This window comes from Sabethes cyaneus, chromosome 1 (genome assembly GCF_943734655.1).
Source record: "Sabethes cyaneus chromosome 1, idSabCyanKW18_F2, whole genome shotgun sequence".
In the NCBI taxonomy this organism is placed as follows: Eukaryota; Metazoa; Arthropoda; class Insecta; order Diptera; family Culicidae; genus Sabethes; species Sabethes cyaneus.
This window is the reverse complement of record NC_071353.1, coordinates 14,203,011-14,214,202: the sequence shown is the minus strand read 5'-3', so window position 1 is coordinate 14,214,202 and position 11,192 is coordinate 14,203,011. Positions and strand designations below refer to the sequence as shown.

At 40.0% G+C, this 11,192-nt stretch overlaps 2 protein-coding genes across 3 annotated transcripts; one reads left to right on the top strand and one right to left on the bottom strand.

Annotated features, from left to right (window-relative positions):
- On the bottom strand, window positions 1–8,272 carry LOC128745345 (zinc finger protein Xfin-like). 2 transcript variants are annotated; one of them, XM_053842391.1, is made up of 4 exons: window positions 8,241–8,272; window positions 8,090–8,130; window positions 7,876–8,029; window positions 1–806 (listed from the first exon to the last, which is right to left on the bottom strand). In XM_053842391.1, exons 2-4 carry the CDS (start codon window positions 8,128–8,130, stop codon window positions 126–128), a joined length of 876 nt encoding a protein of 291 aa, XP_053698366.1. In that variant the 5' UTR covers window positions 8,241–8,272; the 3' UTR covers window positions 1–125. The 2 variants fall into 2 exon arrangements, with proteins under 2 accessions (XP_053698366.1, XP_053698365.1); XM_053842390.1 differs by lacking the exon at window positions 8,241–8,272 and having other exon boundaries at window positions 8,090–8,196.
- A 1,098-nt stretch (window positions 8,273–9,370) lies between these two features.
- Window positions 9,371–10,064, top strand: LOC128745387 (electron transfer flavoprotein regulatory factor 1). Its single transcript, XM_053842451.1, has 3 exons — window positions 9,371–9,393; window positions 9,472–9,544; window positions 9,626–10,064. Exons 2-3 carry the CDS (start codon window positions 9,503–9,505, stop codon window positions 9,830–9,832), a joined length of 249 nt encoding a protein of 82 aa, XP_053698426.1. The 5' UTR covers window positions 9,371–9,393; window positions 9,472–9,502; the 3' UTR covers window positions 9,833–10,064.
- Window positions 10,065–11,192: the final 1,128 nt, after the last annotated feature.

The following is an 11,192-nucleotide window of genomic DNA, read 5'->3' as shown; positions in this document are numbered from 1 at the left end:
TACTATTTCGTTTTTAGGAAGGGTAAAATAATTCATTTCTATTAAGTTAGGCATTGCAATATTTTTTTTTCTTAATTTAATTTAATTTTTATCACACACACTCACAAATACTTTCGGGCACTCTTCTAGTACTGCAGCAGGTGCACCGTGTTGACGTGACGTCGTAAGGTGGCTTTATGTTTGAACTGTGACAGACACTCCTGGCATTGGTAGGGAAAATCGACGGCATGAATCTTGATGTGCTCCACCCAATGACCCTGCTCTAGGAAACTTTCCGCGCACACTCGACAGCGATATTTGGTGAAGGTGAAACAGGTCCTGTTGCGTACGTGTCTCGCCAGCGACGGTGCGTGCTGGAACTGTTCCAGACAGTTGGGACACTGGTGCGGACGGTTATGCAGACGAGCGTGCTCCGCCAACCCGTTGGATGTGTGGAACGATTTCGGGCAGTAGCGGCATTTATGCTTACCTCCGTTTGCGACCGCAACCAGAAACGGTTTTAAAATCTTTGTTCGAGGACGCGGTTTTATGGTACCATTCGTGGGCGAGTAGTTCCGTTTCGATAGTAACTTATGACTAATTGCGCTTTCGCTGGGTGAACTATTATCTACAGGCAATTGTGGTTTGAGGTCATCAGTCTTATCGGTTTCATTCACGTTTCCAGTTGGCTTGAAAGAATTCTCCACCAGACGAGATTTGATAAGTTCGTCCACGCGTTTCGCCTGCGATCGGAAGCGATGAAACTCGGCCAGCGCTCGTTGGCAACCACCGCAGATGGCACAATCCGGCTCGTCGACAAGCGAAAGCTGCAAAGTAAAGAATGGAAGCAAATCAAAAAACTATATGGAACCCCACTGAAAAAGCCACGTGTTTATAAGCGACGACATACATTCTAAATAGCCTAAAATAACATCCTCGTCGGATGAGACCTGAAATCGCAGAACCACGGTGATGCTTTCGTCAAGCTCGTAACTTTCCGAATTGTCCAGTAGGACGGATTGAATCAGAGTGAGTAGGCATAGGGTTTGCTAAAGTAACGACCGTTATGTGTGCGGATATAAATGAGCAAGCGGAATGAAGCAAATGTCGCGCTCGACATCGCGCTATCTGATCAAAGCGCATTCGAAAGTAAACTGGAACACTAAACAGGCTGTAATGCTGTCATGGCAAATCTACTGCCGTGAATCGCATAACAGCCCCAATTATATAGAAAACTCCATAGAAAATGGGACTGCTATGCGATTCATGGCAGTCTAGGAGTGTTACAAAACGTCATTAAAGCTATCTAGCCAGAACGAGGTTGATGATTCCCAAAACAATGCTCGGCTCGGCATCTTCGCATCCTCCGTTGAATGTTTTAACTATTGCTAAAAACCTGAAGATAAGTTTAGAGAAAAGCTAAGAATATAAATCTAATGGCAACACAATAGAAAAGGTAATCTGCAACACATGAAGGTTGAAATTCTGGAATGGAACAAATTTTGTTGGGCCATCGTTGAAGAACACAAGCTACCGTTGGGACAGGTATTACATTCTGGCATTTGAGGTAAAAACGTTCCACGGCGCCACTCAATATAACCTTATCATAACTCATTTATAGTTCAAACCTCAGTACAAGGCGACTGAATACCAAGATAACAGAAAAATCAACTCCGGTGACTTCAGTAAGAAAATTAGATCGGTTACGTATGTATCAAGGAAAGGTGGAACCTGCAGAGGATAGTACCGAAATATCGCCTAAGCACAGAATGTTTTTTTGTGGAGCAGGTGGAAGCCTTCAATATCTTGGTAGCCAGACAACGCCCAATGGTGGTACCAAGAAAGGGATCAGGAAGGCCAGGGGTGCCTTTGCAGGTCTGCAAAACATTTGGCACTTGACCCAGATCACTCTACATACGAAAATCTGAATTCTCAATTTAAACATTAAATCCGTACTGGTGTACACCTGCGAAATATGGTGCGTTTCAGTGGAGACAACGCAAAAACTGCAGGTATTTATCAGTCGCTGCCTGCGATATGTCATTCGTGCCTGGTGGCCTGACAACAGGATATCCAATGAGGAACTTCATCATCGGTGTCATCAACAGTCGATAGCCATAGAAATTCATGAACGTAGATGGAAGTGGATCGGAGATTTCTGATTTCATCCGTTTGTTCTGGCGGACTGGCGCGGACATGGCCACACAAGTACGTAAAAGTAAGTCAAGAATGTTTATACAATACAATATACCATACAATTTTGAATACAGTGGACCCCCGTTCGTTTGAACGATTTCTCATGCAAACTAACGGGGTTACTTTTTAATTTGAATAACTGGTAACCCGAAATATGCTGAAACCTGTGTGAACTGGCCGCCCTGCTCTTTGTTATTGTTTTGGTGGTTTGTTTTAGTTGGCAGTTGCAAGTGCGAATATTGCATTTTCCGATCAGATTTCTATCTTAATCGTTAGGAAAACGAAATGTGAAACCGATTAAACACGCTAGGTCAGTACAAACAAATCGTGTTTATGTGCATTGTCTGCATAAACAAATGATGTCATGTTGAGAATGACGTTTGAACCATTTTTAATTTGCACGTCGTGCAAACCAACGGGGTTCAAATTAAAGTGTTCAGATTAAAAACGGTCAAACGAAGGGGGGTCCACGGTATAGGGTGTGGCACTAGTTTTCTCAGTATACTTCTATTTTGGGCCTACCCTTAGTTTCCCACGCCCCAGGGCGGGGAAACTATCACTAATTCTGATTAGTATACAGTGTGACACATATATATTCGAACAAAAACAAAGTCATATATTTTTGTAAATAAGGGCTTTATTTCGAATTTTAGTTTCAGAAGTTGTTTACTCATAGATACAGAATGCAACAAACAATCATTGCTCTATTGAATCGCCTTTTAACATGCTTCAAACGCTTTATGAAATCGTTACATGCGGCACGCACTACTTCCATCGGAATGTCATCCCACATCTCGATGATAGCTAACTTAAATTCATTTAAATTATGGTATTCATAGTCCTTGAGCTTCTGTTGTATGTACCCCATTTACAAAAACCCAGTGGGTTCAAATTACAAGAACCTGAGGGTAATTACTATTCGATATGAAATCCGTCAGATTAGCTTTGCACCACGTTTGCACAAGAATTACAGTGTGGGCTTTAGCTCCATCCTGTTGCAAGCAGTAATATTCCTCGCCATACATTCTCCGAACGTGAGGCATCAAATTTTGTTCTAAGACCATTTCTAGATAAGGAAGTTTCTCTTTCTTTAAAATGCCTCCCCATACCATGACCGCTGATGAATTTTGCTATTGTGGTGGTACACTCGCTTTGTGCTTTGGAACGTCAATGATCGAAACCGACCACAACCGATCATTTTGAGCATGATGCGGGGTTTGAAGAATGCACAACTTCTCGTCAGAAAAGATTACTCCGGCATCACCGTGCCGACGGAGCAGCAGTTTGCTTCTTTTCTGCCGTTTTTGTTTTGTTGCTTCCGGTAATCCATGAATTTTACGTGTTTTAAATGCTTTCACATCCAGATCCATTTTCAAAATTCGTCGAAGAGATTCCCTGTTGATATTCAGCTCAACCGCCATTTTCCTTGCGGACAACCTTTTTCACCTCTGCAGTTCTAACGCATCGTTTTCTTTCGGTTTTTTACGGTTTGCAACAGATCCCGTCTCGACAAAATTTTTTACTGTATAGCATGCAAATCCTCTTTTTAGGCCGAGATTTTTTATACGGTTTTTGTGCATAGATGGGATCGAATTCAGGAACGATTGTGTTTTTTGGCGATATGCGATAATGCTTTATCCGCCCTCCCATGGGTAGGTGGTTTGTCGCGCACTTCGGCAGACTCCTAAACTTAATTCCGCATGTAGAATGTAATACAGTTTAAGTTAGATATATGTGTAGTATGTAGTATAGTATTGCATAATTTAGCTTTATGTGTAGCATGTGGCTCGTAAAGCGGAATGGAGCGAAATCGAACGGATTTGATTTTAAATCCAATCCGTTTGGGCCGAAGCACCGGGAGGGCTTACTCAGTTCCCTAGATGAATTGCTGGTATGCACAGAAATTTCTCTAGAAAACTGAAACCAAATCCTACCCACCATTCATGAGATTTTGACTTACTCATGAAAATTAAAATTTATCGCTAGTTAGAATGAACGGGTGTTCAAAAATGATGTGATGTCTTTATTTGCGTAATCGAGACATTTTCTATGAGATTGCCATAGAATTTGTGGCTGTTATGCGATTATGGACAGCACAGCACTGAAAAATACACACACACGTACATGTATACATGTGTATGCATGTATGAGTGTGCATGGGTGTATAGGTACGAATGAATATATGTTTGAGTGTTCTATGATGAGTCGGAAATTCTTCTTATACCTATGCTACCAAATTACAATTATTAATAGGCAGGAAGTTATAGTCAGTAGCTGTGTTTCCTGTGTCAGTTTCCTATGTTATTACTATTATTACTAATATTGCCATCGTTGCTGTTACGTCACCTCTATTGTATTGTTTTGGATGTAATTAATTATAATTATTATTTTCGTATTTCCCTCCTTTATTAGAATGATTTGCATGTCTTGTGACTAACCGCGTTAACGGTATTCAACTAACAACATAAAATGATCATGAATGACGCTGTTTGTCTCCCAAGGGCCCTCCTAATGCTGATGAGCCTCTGTCGGAGAGTGCATCAAGTCGGACGGTGGCAACTCACCGGCGGTCTGCTCCTCTCCATTCTTGCTGCTGTCGTCGCGGTCGGACTTAGTGGATCTCTCGAAAAGCTTTATAGCCTCGATATATATTTTGTTCTGTCCATTGCCCAATCCTGGCAGACTTCAACTGGAATTCCATTTCTAACTAAATATTTTTAGAGTATAGCTCTTCAAGTAAAAACAGGTATTCGATTCTCTGGCTGATTGCAGCCGATTGAAGCGATAGTGAAGGGCTGTCCTCAATATACTATCATTCCCACTTCCTAAAATATGGTCGTAGTACATAATATATGGCCATGGTATGAGGATTTTTTCGATTCAATACCATCCTCACAGAATTATCAACTTCGTTAACATATTATTAAGTCTTGCTTTAGCGACAGCTTGCACTTAAAACTTAACACGGCATATATACATATCTCCAAGTGAAGTTCTACATGATCCACCTCATCCTTTCTTAGTTACAGAATTGCTTCAATTTGACCACGGTCTGAAGAGCATACCGACAAATCGGTTGACTACCGCTACAAATACGCAATTATTGCCACCGGGAATAATACGAGCGAGTACCAGTCCCCATTATATCGCATCTGCTCTATTTTTCGGAAGTTCAAGTGGCTTTTCGATAGTTCTGAGCGATAATATTGATGAGTAGCGTCCATCCTAGCGAGTAGTTAGTTGGTAGTAGCATAGGTGATGGACAGACATAAAATTCTCGTGTTATTACTAACCCGAAAATTGCAATCAACATGTTGACTAAAAACTTCCTCTTTTCTTTTCTTTTCTTTTTTTTCTCTGCCTGATCTCTATCGCTTCTTTTCACGGTAACAATAATGTTGTCGTGAGGGGCGGCAAGAGATCAGCCACAGACGACTACACTGGTGACAACGACGGAGAGGACGGCATGGAGCCGTGAATAAGAGCAAACTAAGATAAGAGACGTACGAACAAGACGAGCAAACGAACAAAGGAAGGAGAAAACAAGATAAGTACAAGTCATCTTATTCAATATTCACCAAGTACACAATTATAACGAGCCAAGTTCTGTCACTCTTCTTCCTCTTCATTAATCCATAATCACCAACGCATTATGGCGCTAGTGTTATCCGCACGGATTCTTTTATCATTATCACAACCACCTTATCTCAGCCCTGGACAGACTTGGCTCTAACTGCCCCACCTCGTGCTGCAAACAGAAACAGATATGCGATAATGCTTTATCCGACCAAAACACGCATTGTCCATCTGCATGATGTTTTTGTAGAAACGGGATAAAAATTTTGTTCAAACATTCGTTCTGGTGCATCTTCGAAAGAGGGAAGTAACTTTCGTCGTCCAAAGCAAAGCATTTTCCGGAATAATTTTCTATCAACCAGAAGCATTCAGATTTCAGCGTCGAAATCTGTCCCTTAGTGTGTTCCAGGGCTCTTGTCTTCTTTCGGCACTTTATTCCGAATCTTTTCAATGTCCCGAGTCCTCGAATCGGACAATGACCCACAGTATTCGTTCCAAGAGTTTAAAGCTTTTGCGAAGCAATGGTGTTTCGACCATAGTACCTCTAGTCCGATTTTTCCGCGAGCCAACGGCCTAGCTGAACGATTCGTCCAAACGGCCAAAGCTATTCTCAAGCTATTCTCAAGTGTACTGAAGATAAGTCAGACATTCACCTGGCAATGCTGCACGTAAGGAATACTCCACGATCTGATGGACTACCAGCATCCAGTGAAAGATTAATGGGTCGAATTCTTCGATCCAACCTTCCAACAACAACAGAAACACTACAACCAAAAATAATTATGGAAGTCAGTCAAGCGTTCAGTCATGAAAGAAAAATGCAGAAAACGTATGCGGATCGTGGCGCCGTTGAGTCTGATAATTTTCGACAAGGAGATCATGTATTGCTTCAAAATACTTTCAACAAAACATGGAAACTAGCAACTATTCTAACGCAGCTAGACAGTCGATCATATGCAGTGGACGATGGAGATAAGGTGCTCAAAAGAAACGCGCATCACTTGCGGTTGCGGCGGTCTAAAGGGGCGGACGAACCAGATGAACGTATGCAGGACGAAGAAGCAACATCCACCAATAACTTCAGCGAGGTCTTAGACAGTAGTCATACAGTAGATGAACCACCTTCGGATGGTATCCAACAACAAACACCACGTTCAGGTAGAATTATCAGACCTAATATACAAAAAGATTTTGACTATTACTGAAAAGTGAAAAAACGGAAGATGTGACGTATAGTAGCTTTACATACATTCTTAATATTCAATATACCAACCTAGCCACGCTTACAGTAGGTATGGCATTTCGGAAGTATTCACGTAACTTTTTACGCTATATACAATTGACATTCAATAACTAGCACACAACTGCAAATTAGCTATCAAATAAGTCTTGCTTAAGAAACCTCCAATAAATGTGCTATATTTAACAAAGGATTATAATGCAAAGTTAGTTCATTTGACAGAAAAACTTAACTTTAATAGAATTAACTTTGTTATTAGAGCTCGTGTTTGATTCCTTACTAACTGTGTCGCAATGAATTATTAAGATTAGTGCGGTAGCAGGCACGAAATGTTACATTCCGTTTTTACACGAGACGTCAGTCATTAACTTCTAATAGAATATCGAATTCAAACTGTCGAACATATATGGAATGGTAGCACACCTTACAAACACATTTTACGTTCAGGATATCAAATTCGTTTAGATTGATAAGAAAGAATATACGCCTCGATTCTGCATTCTGATCGGGCTCGTTTCGATCAGAAACGTCCCGAGTTATTAGTGTTTAAAATCTATCACTTTTTTGTGACACACATTTTTGGTTGTTTTAGAATAACACCCTATCTTCATTAACTTCCTGTAAGCCGTAGTTCTTCGTCAAAACGAATTCGTCTAAACTGAACGAGGTGTCATTTAAATTAGCGGGCTTTCAAGGAAAACTTAATAAATTCTTAATAACCTCAAAGATTACCGTTAAGTAAACAACAACGAGTAAGCAGAGTGGGTAGTAGCTAGTAGGTATGGCATCATCACAGAACAGCGTGATGAAAACCTTGACTAACGCGAAGCGTGAGTAAAGTACTGACACTTTCAGCGCAGAGAGATTCAATAAGAGCCACTCACCTTAACATTCGTACATTCATAGATCAACTGAACCAGCTGAGCTGTACTGTCATGGTTGGTAACCGCTACAGAAAGCACCTTTCCAAAGGATCCTAGTTCCATGAGATTCTCTTCAGTCAGACAAAGTCGGCAGTAGCTTGTTGTTTGCGAAGGCCTTGATAATGAAAAACACAATACAGTTTCGTACAAAAAAAATCAATCAAAGATTACTTACAATTGTAGTTCTTCAAGCGAAAGTATTCCATTCAAGAACATCTTTTATCCAATAAGATTTGAAGATTTTTTTTCGAACAAAGAAAAAACAATACGAATTCAAACGTAGCTTGAAAGCAAGTTCAATTGTGCAATCCCTACTGAAAACTTACTTGATAAACAAGTGAAGAAGCAGCACAAAGCTGATTCTACGCGGCTTTAACTGGTGTATGTACCTTCCGCTTGGTAGTGGTGCACTTCCACCCTTCAGTTCTGAACATTTACTGCTGACCACGCTACGAACGCTGCTGCCGGCGTTCATTCTCTAGGTCTACGTGATTCTTGTTTGTACACAACATCGTGATATATTGCCGCTGCGCAACGGTTCTTTCCTCCCATCCGGTCCGGCTTTAGCATGTTTCCCCTCCACACCACTATGAGGTGACACCTACGATACGAACAGCCAAAACAGCTGTGTAATGTGTACAATCGAAGAGCGGTATGAAAGTATTGGTGAAACGGTGGAAATTGTTGCCGAAGGCCGTTTTCAACGGCACATCTTTCACTGTTAAGTTTGGTTGATAATTCGTTGATGCTGGACGGATGAGAGGACAACTGCATACACCAGCGATTTCATTCGTTTCCATTTCTAAAAACAGTGACCAGGTCTTCCTGTCCCAACTGGTCACAAATTATTTGTGTTATGTCAACCTAAATTAAATTGATGTCCTGAACGAAAACTGTGCTCGTGTACCCATCCTTCAAGTTCAACATTTTGCACCGATATTCTATTAGAATCTAATTAAAATTGAAATCTCTTGTGAAAACTAAGGTGACGGGTTATAAAAATTATGCATTGCCGCATTATTCTTAAAAGTTCAATGCAAACCGGTAAATGAAGTATCACACTTGATCCCTACTAACGCTTTTATCTCAGAATTGATTCGCAGCAGTTAACTGTTGGCAATGTTTTGCCAATCTCAGTGAGATGATCGTTGAACTTGCAGTATACTAACTGAACTGTTTACTATTATTCAAACTATTCTCTCACTGTCTATTGATGGTGCTTTCAAACCTGCATTCTTTCTGTGTTGATTAATGAATGCAAAAAAGTGACTTTAATAGTTATTTTGGAGAAAAACAAATTAAAATAATTTAGCATATTTCGTGAAACACAGGTTATGTGCTAACATTCGTTTTGATGCGGATGTATCAATAACATTGACGTGACTGATAGAGAGGCACAGCAATATCTGACAACAGTGACTGACGAATTTTCTATACACCTATCTTTCAGAGTAGATTGTTTTGATAAGAAATTATCAGGTAACAACATACAACCTAATAACTAGTTACGTGAGCTTTGGTTTTCTTTTTGTTTTAAATTTATTTTAACTTGTAAAGTTTTGGAACTCACTGCAACCCACAACAAACCATGTCCGGCAACAGAAGGCGCGTACTGGATCTGTACAAACGGGTTGGTCAAACGATCAAACTCCTAATAAGTGAAGCTTAGTTTTTCTGTTCAACTAACTTTGACGATGGTTCTCACTTTCAGTTGCAATATCTCGGACGGGAGTACCCCGGTGGTGCGGACAAGTTTCGCCAAAAGTGCTACAATGCCTTCAAACGTCAAAGCGTGGAAACCGATCCGGAGAAAATCGAGAAATCCATTGCCCTGGGCGAGTACGTCGTTAAGGAGATTGAAGCACTCTATAGCTTGCGCAAGTATCGGGCCATGAAGAAGCGGTACTACGACAATTGACAATTGTCATTGGAGGTTGTTCTACGCAAAACGGCAGCTCAACGATGCTTGAATTTTTGATAACTTTATAGTTTGTGGCTGCTAAATTGGAACGTGTTACGAGTGAATTTGTCAAGAACATGACTTGAGATTCATCGTTGTTAAATCATCACTAAATCCCGAGTTCCTTCAGAATTTTATATGATCCTAATGAGATTAGTACTACAATAACTGTTTCGAAGAGAATGATTGTATGTCTACTTATTGTATAATTTATATAAAAATGGTTTTATTGAAACTAACAAACTATTTTTTATCCAGGATGGCGAAGTAAACTCAATACTAAGTACTAAAATGCACACTATAAGCATTAAGAAAAATCAAGTCAGAATAATCAACCTTCAACATAACATAAAAGAATCACCTGGAAAACTCCACTGGGAATTGTACGATCTTCCCGGTCATGGTATATTTAGAAAATTCATACCGTCTGAACTAACCGTAAGACAATTTTATTCATAGCAATGCTAGCAAGTTTTCTCCAAAACATTGGAAAACATTTCTATCAAAATGTTCCGTAATGAAGAAAAAAAGTTGAAAACACTATTTTCTTATTTTCTTATTCACTGAAAATTTTGCAAAAAAAAGTTTGCCTGTCAAATTGTAATCTTTTGACTTAAGTTTCATCCTAAATTTCCCGATCTCGACCGATCAGGTTCTTTTTTCGTTTCTAAATTATAAATAGAAGCAGAATGAGGATTGTGAGCGATGGCTAAAACGGGGGATCACCAGGCTGGGGGGTGAAAAAGCGATAAGCGAGCAAAAAGAAACTACAAGACCCAAGGCCGGAGGTTTAGTTGGTTCGTCCTACTTACCCTGTCTACTTTGGAACTGATCTAAAACTTCATTTCAAATTAACCGTAAAATTAGATTAGAAATGGGACTTATATTGAGAGTAATTTGGACTGGAAGTTTTACCTAGAATCTATCTTCTTCTATATATATAAAAATGAAATGCTGTTCGTGTGTCCGGTATAGACTCGCAAACCGCTCGACGAATTTTGATGAAACTTGGCATACAGATTGCCTATGATGTGTAGATGGTTCTTAGTCTGGTTTGGATTAATTCTTGCAAGTGGCTGTTTTCGAAAATGTCAAAATGTTGCATACGGCACAAACTGCATTTCAACTGCATACAAGCACTACCTTCGAACAAGCACAAACATCCAAGTAAGCATGTGTCTACTTCGATTCAAGTTGATGTCGGCGAAGAGGATTGGACCGACAATGTATTTAAAAATCACATTCTGTTCATAGTTAAAGCAACAGAAAACATGTAATCCAAAAAATGCATTAAAAATTGGTTTCGATCGTGTAAGAT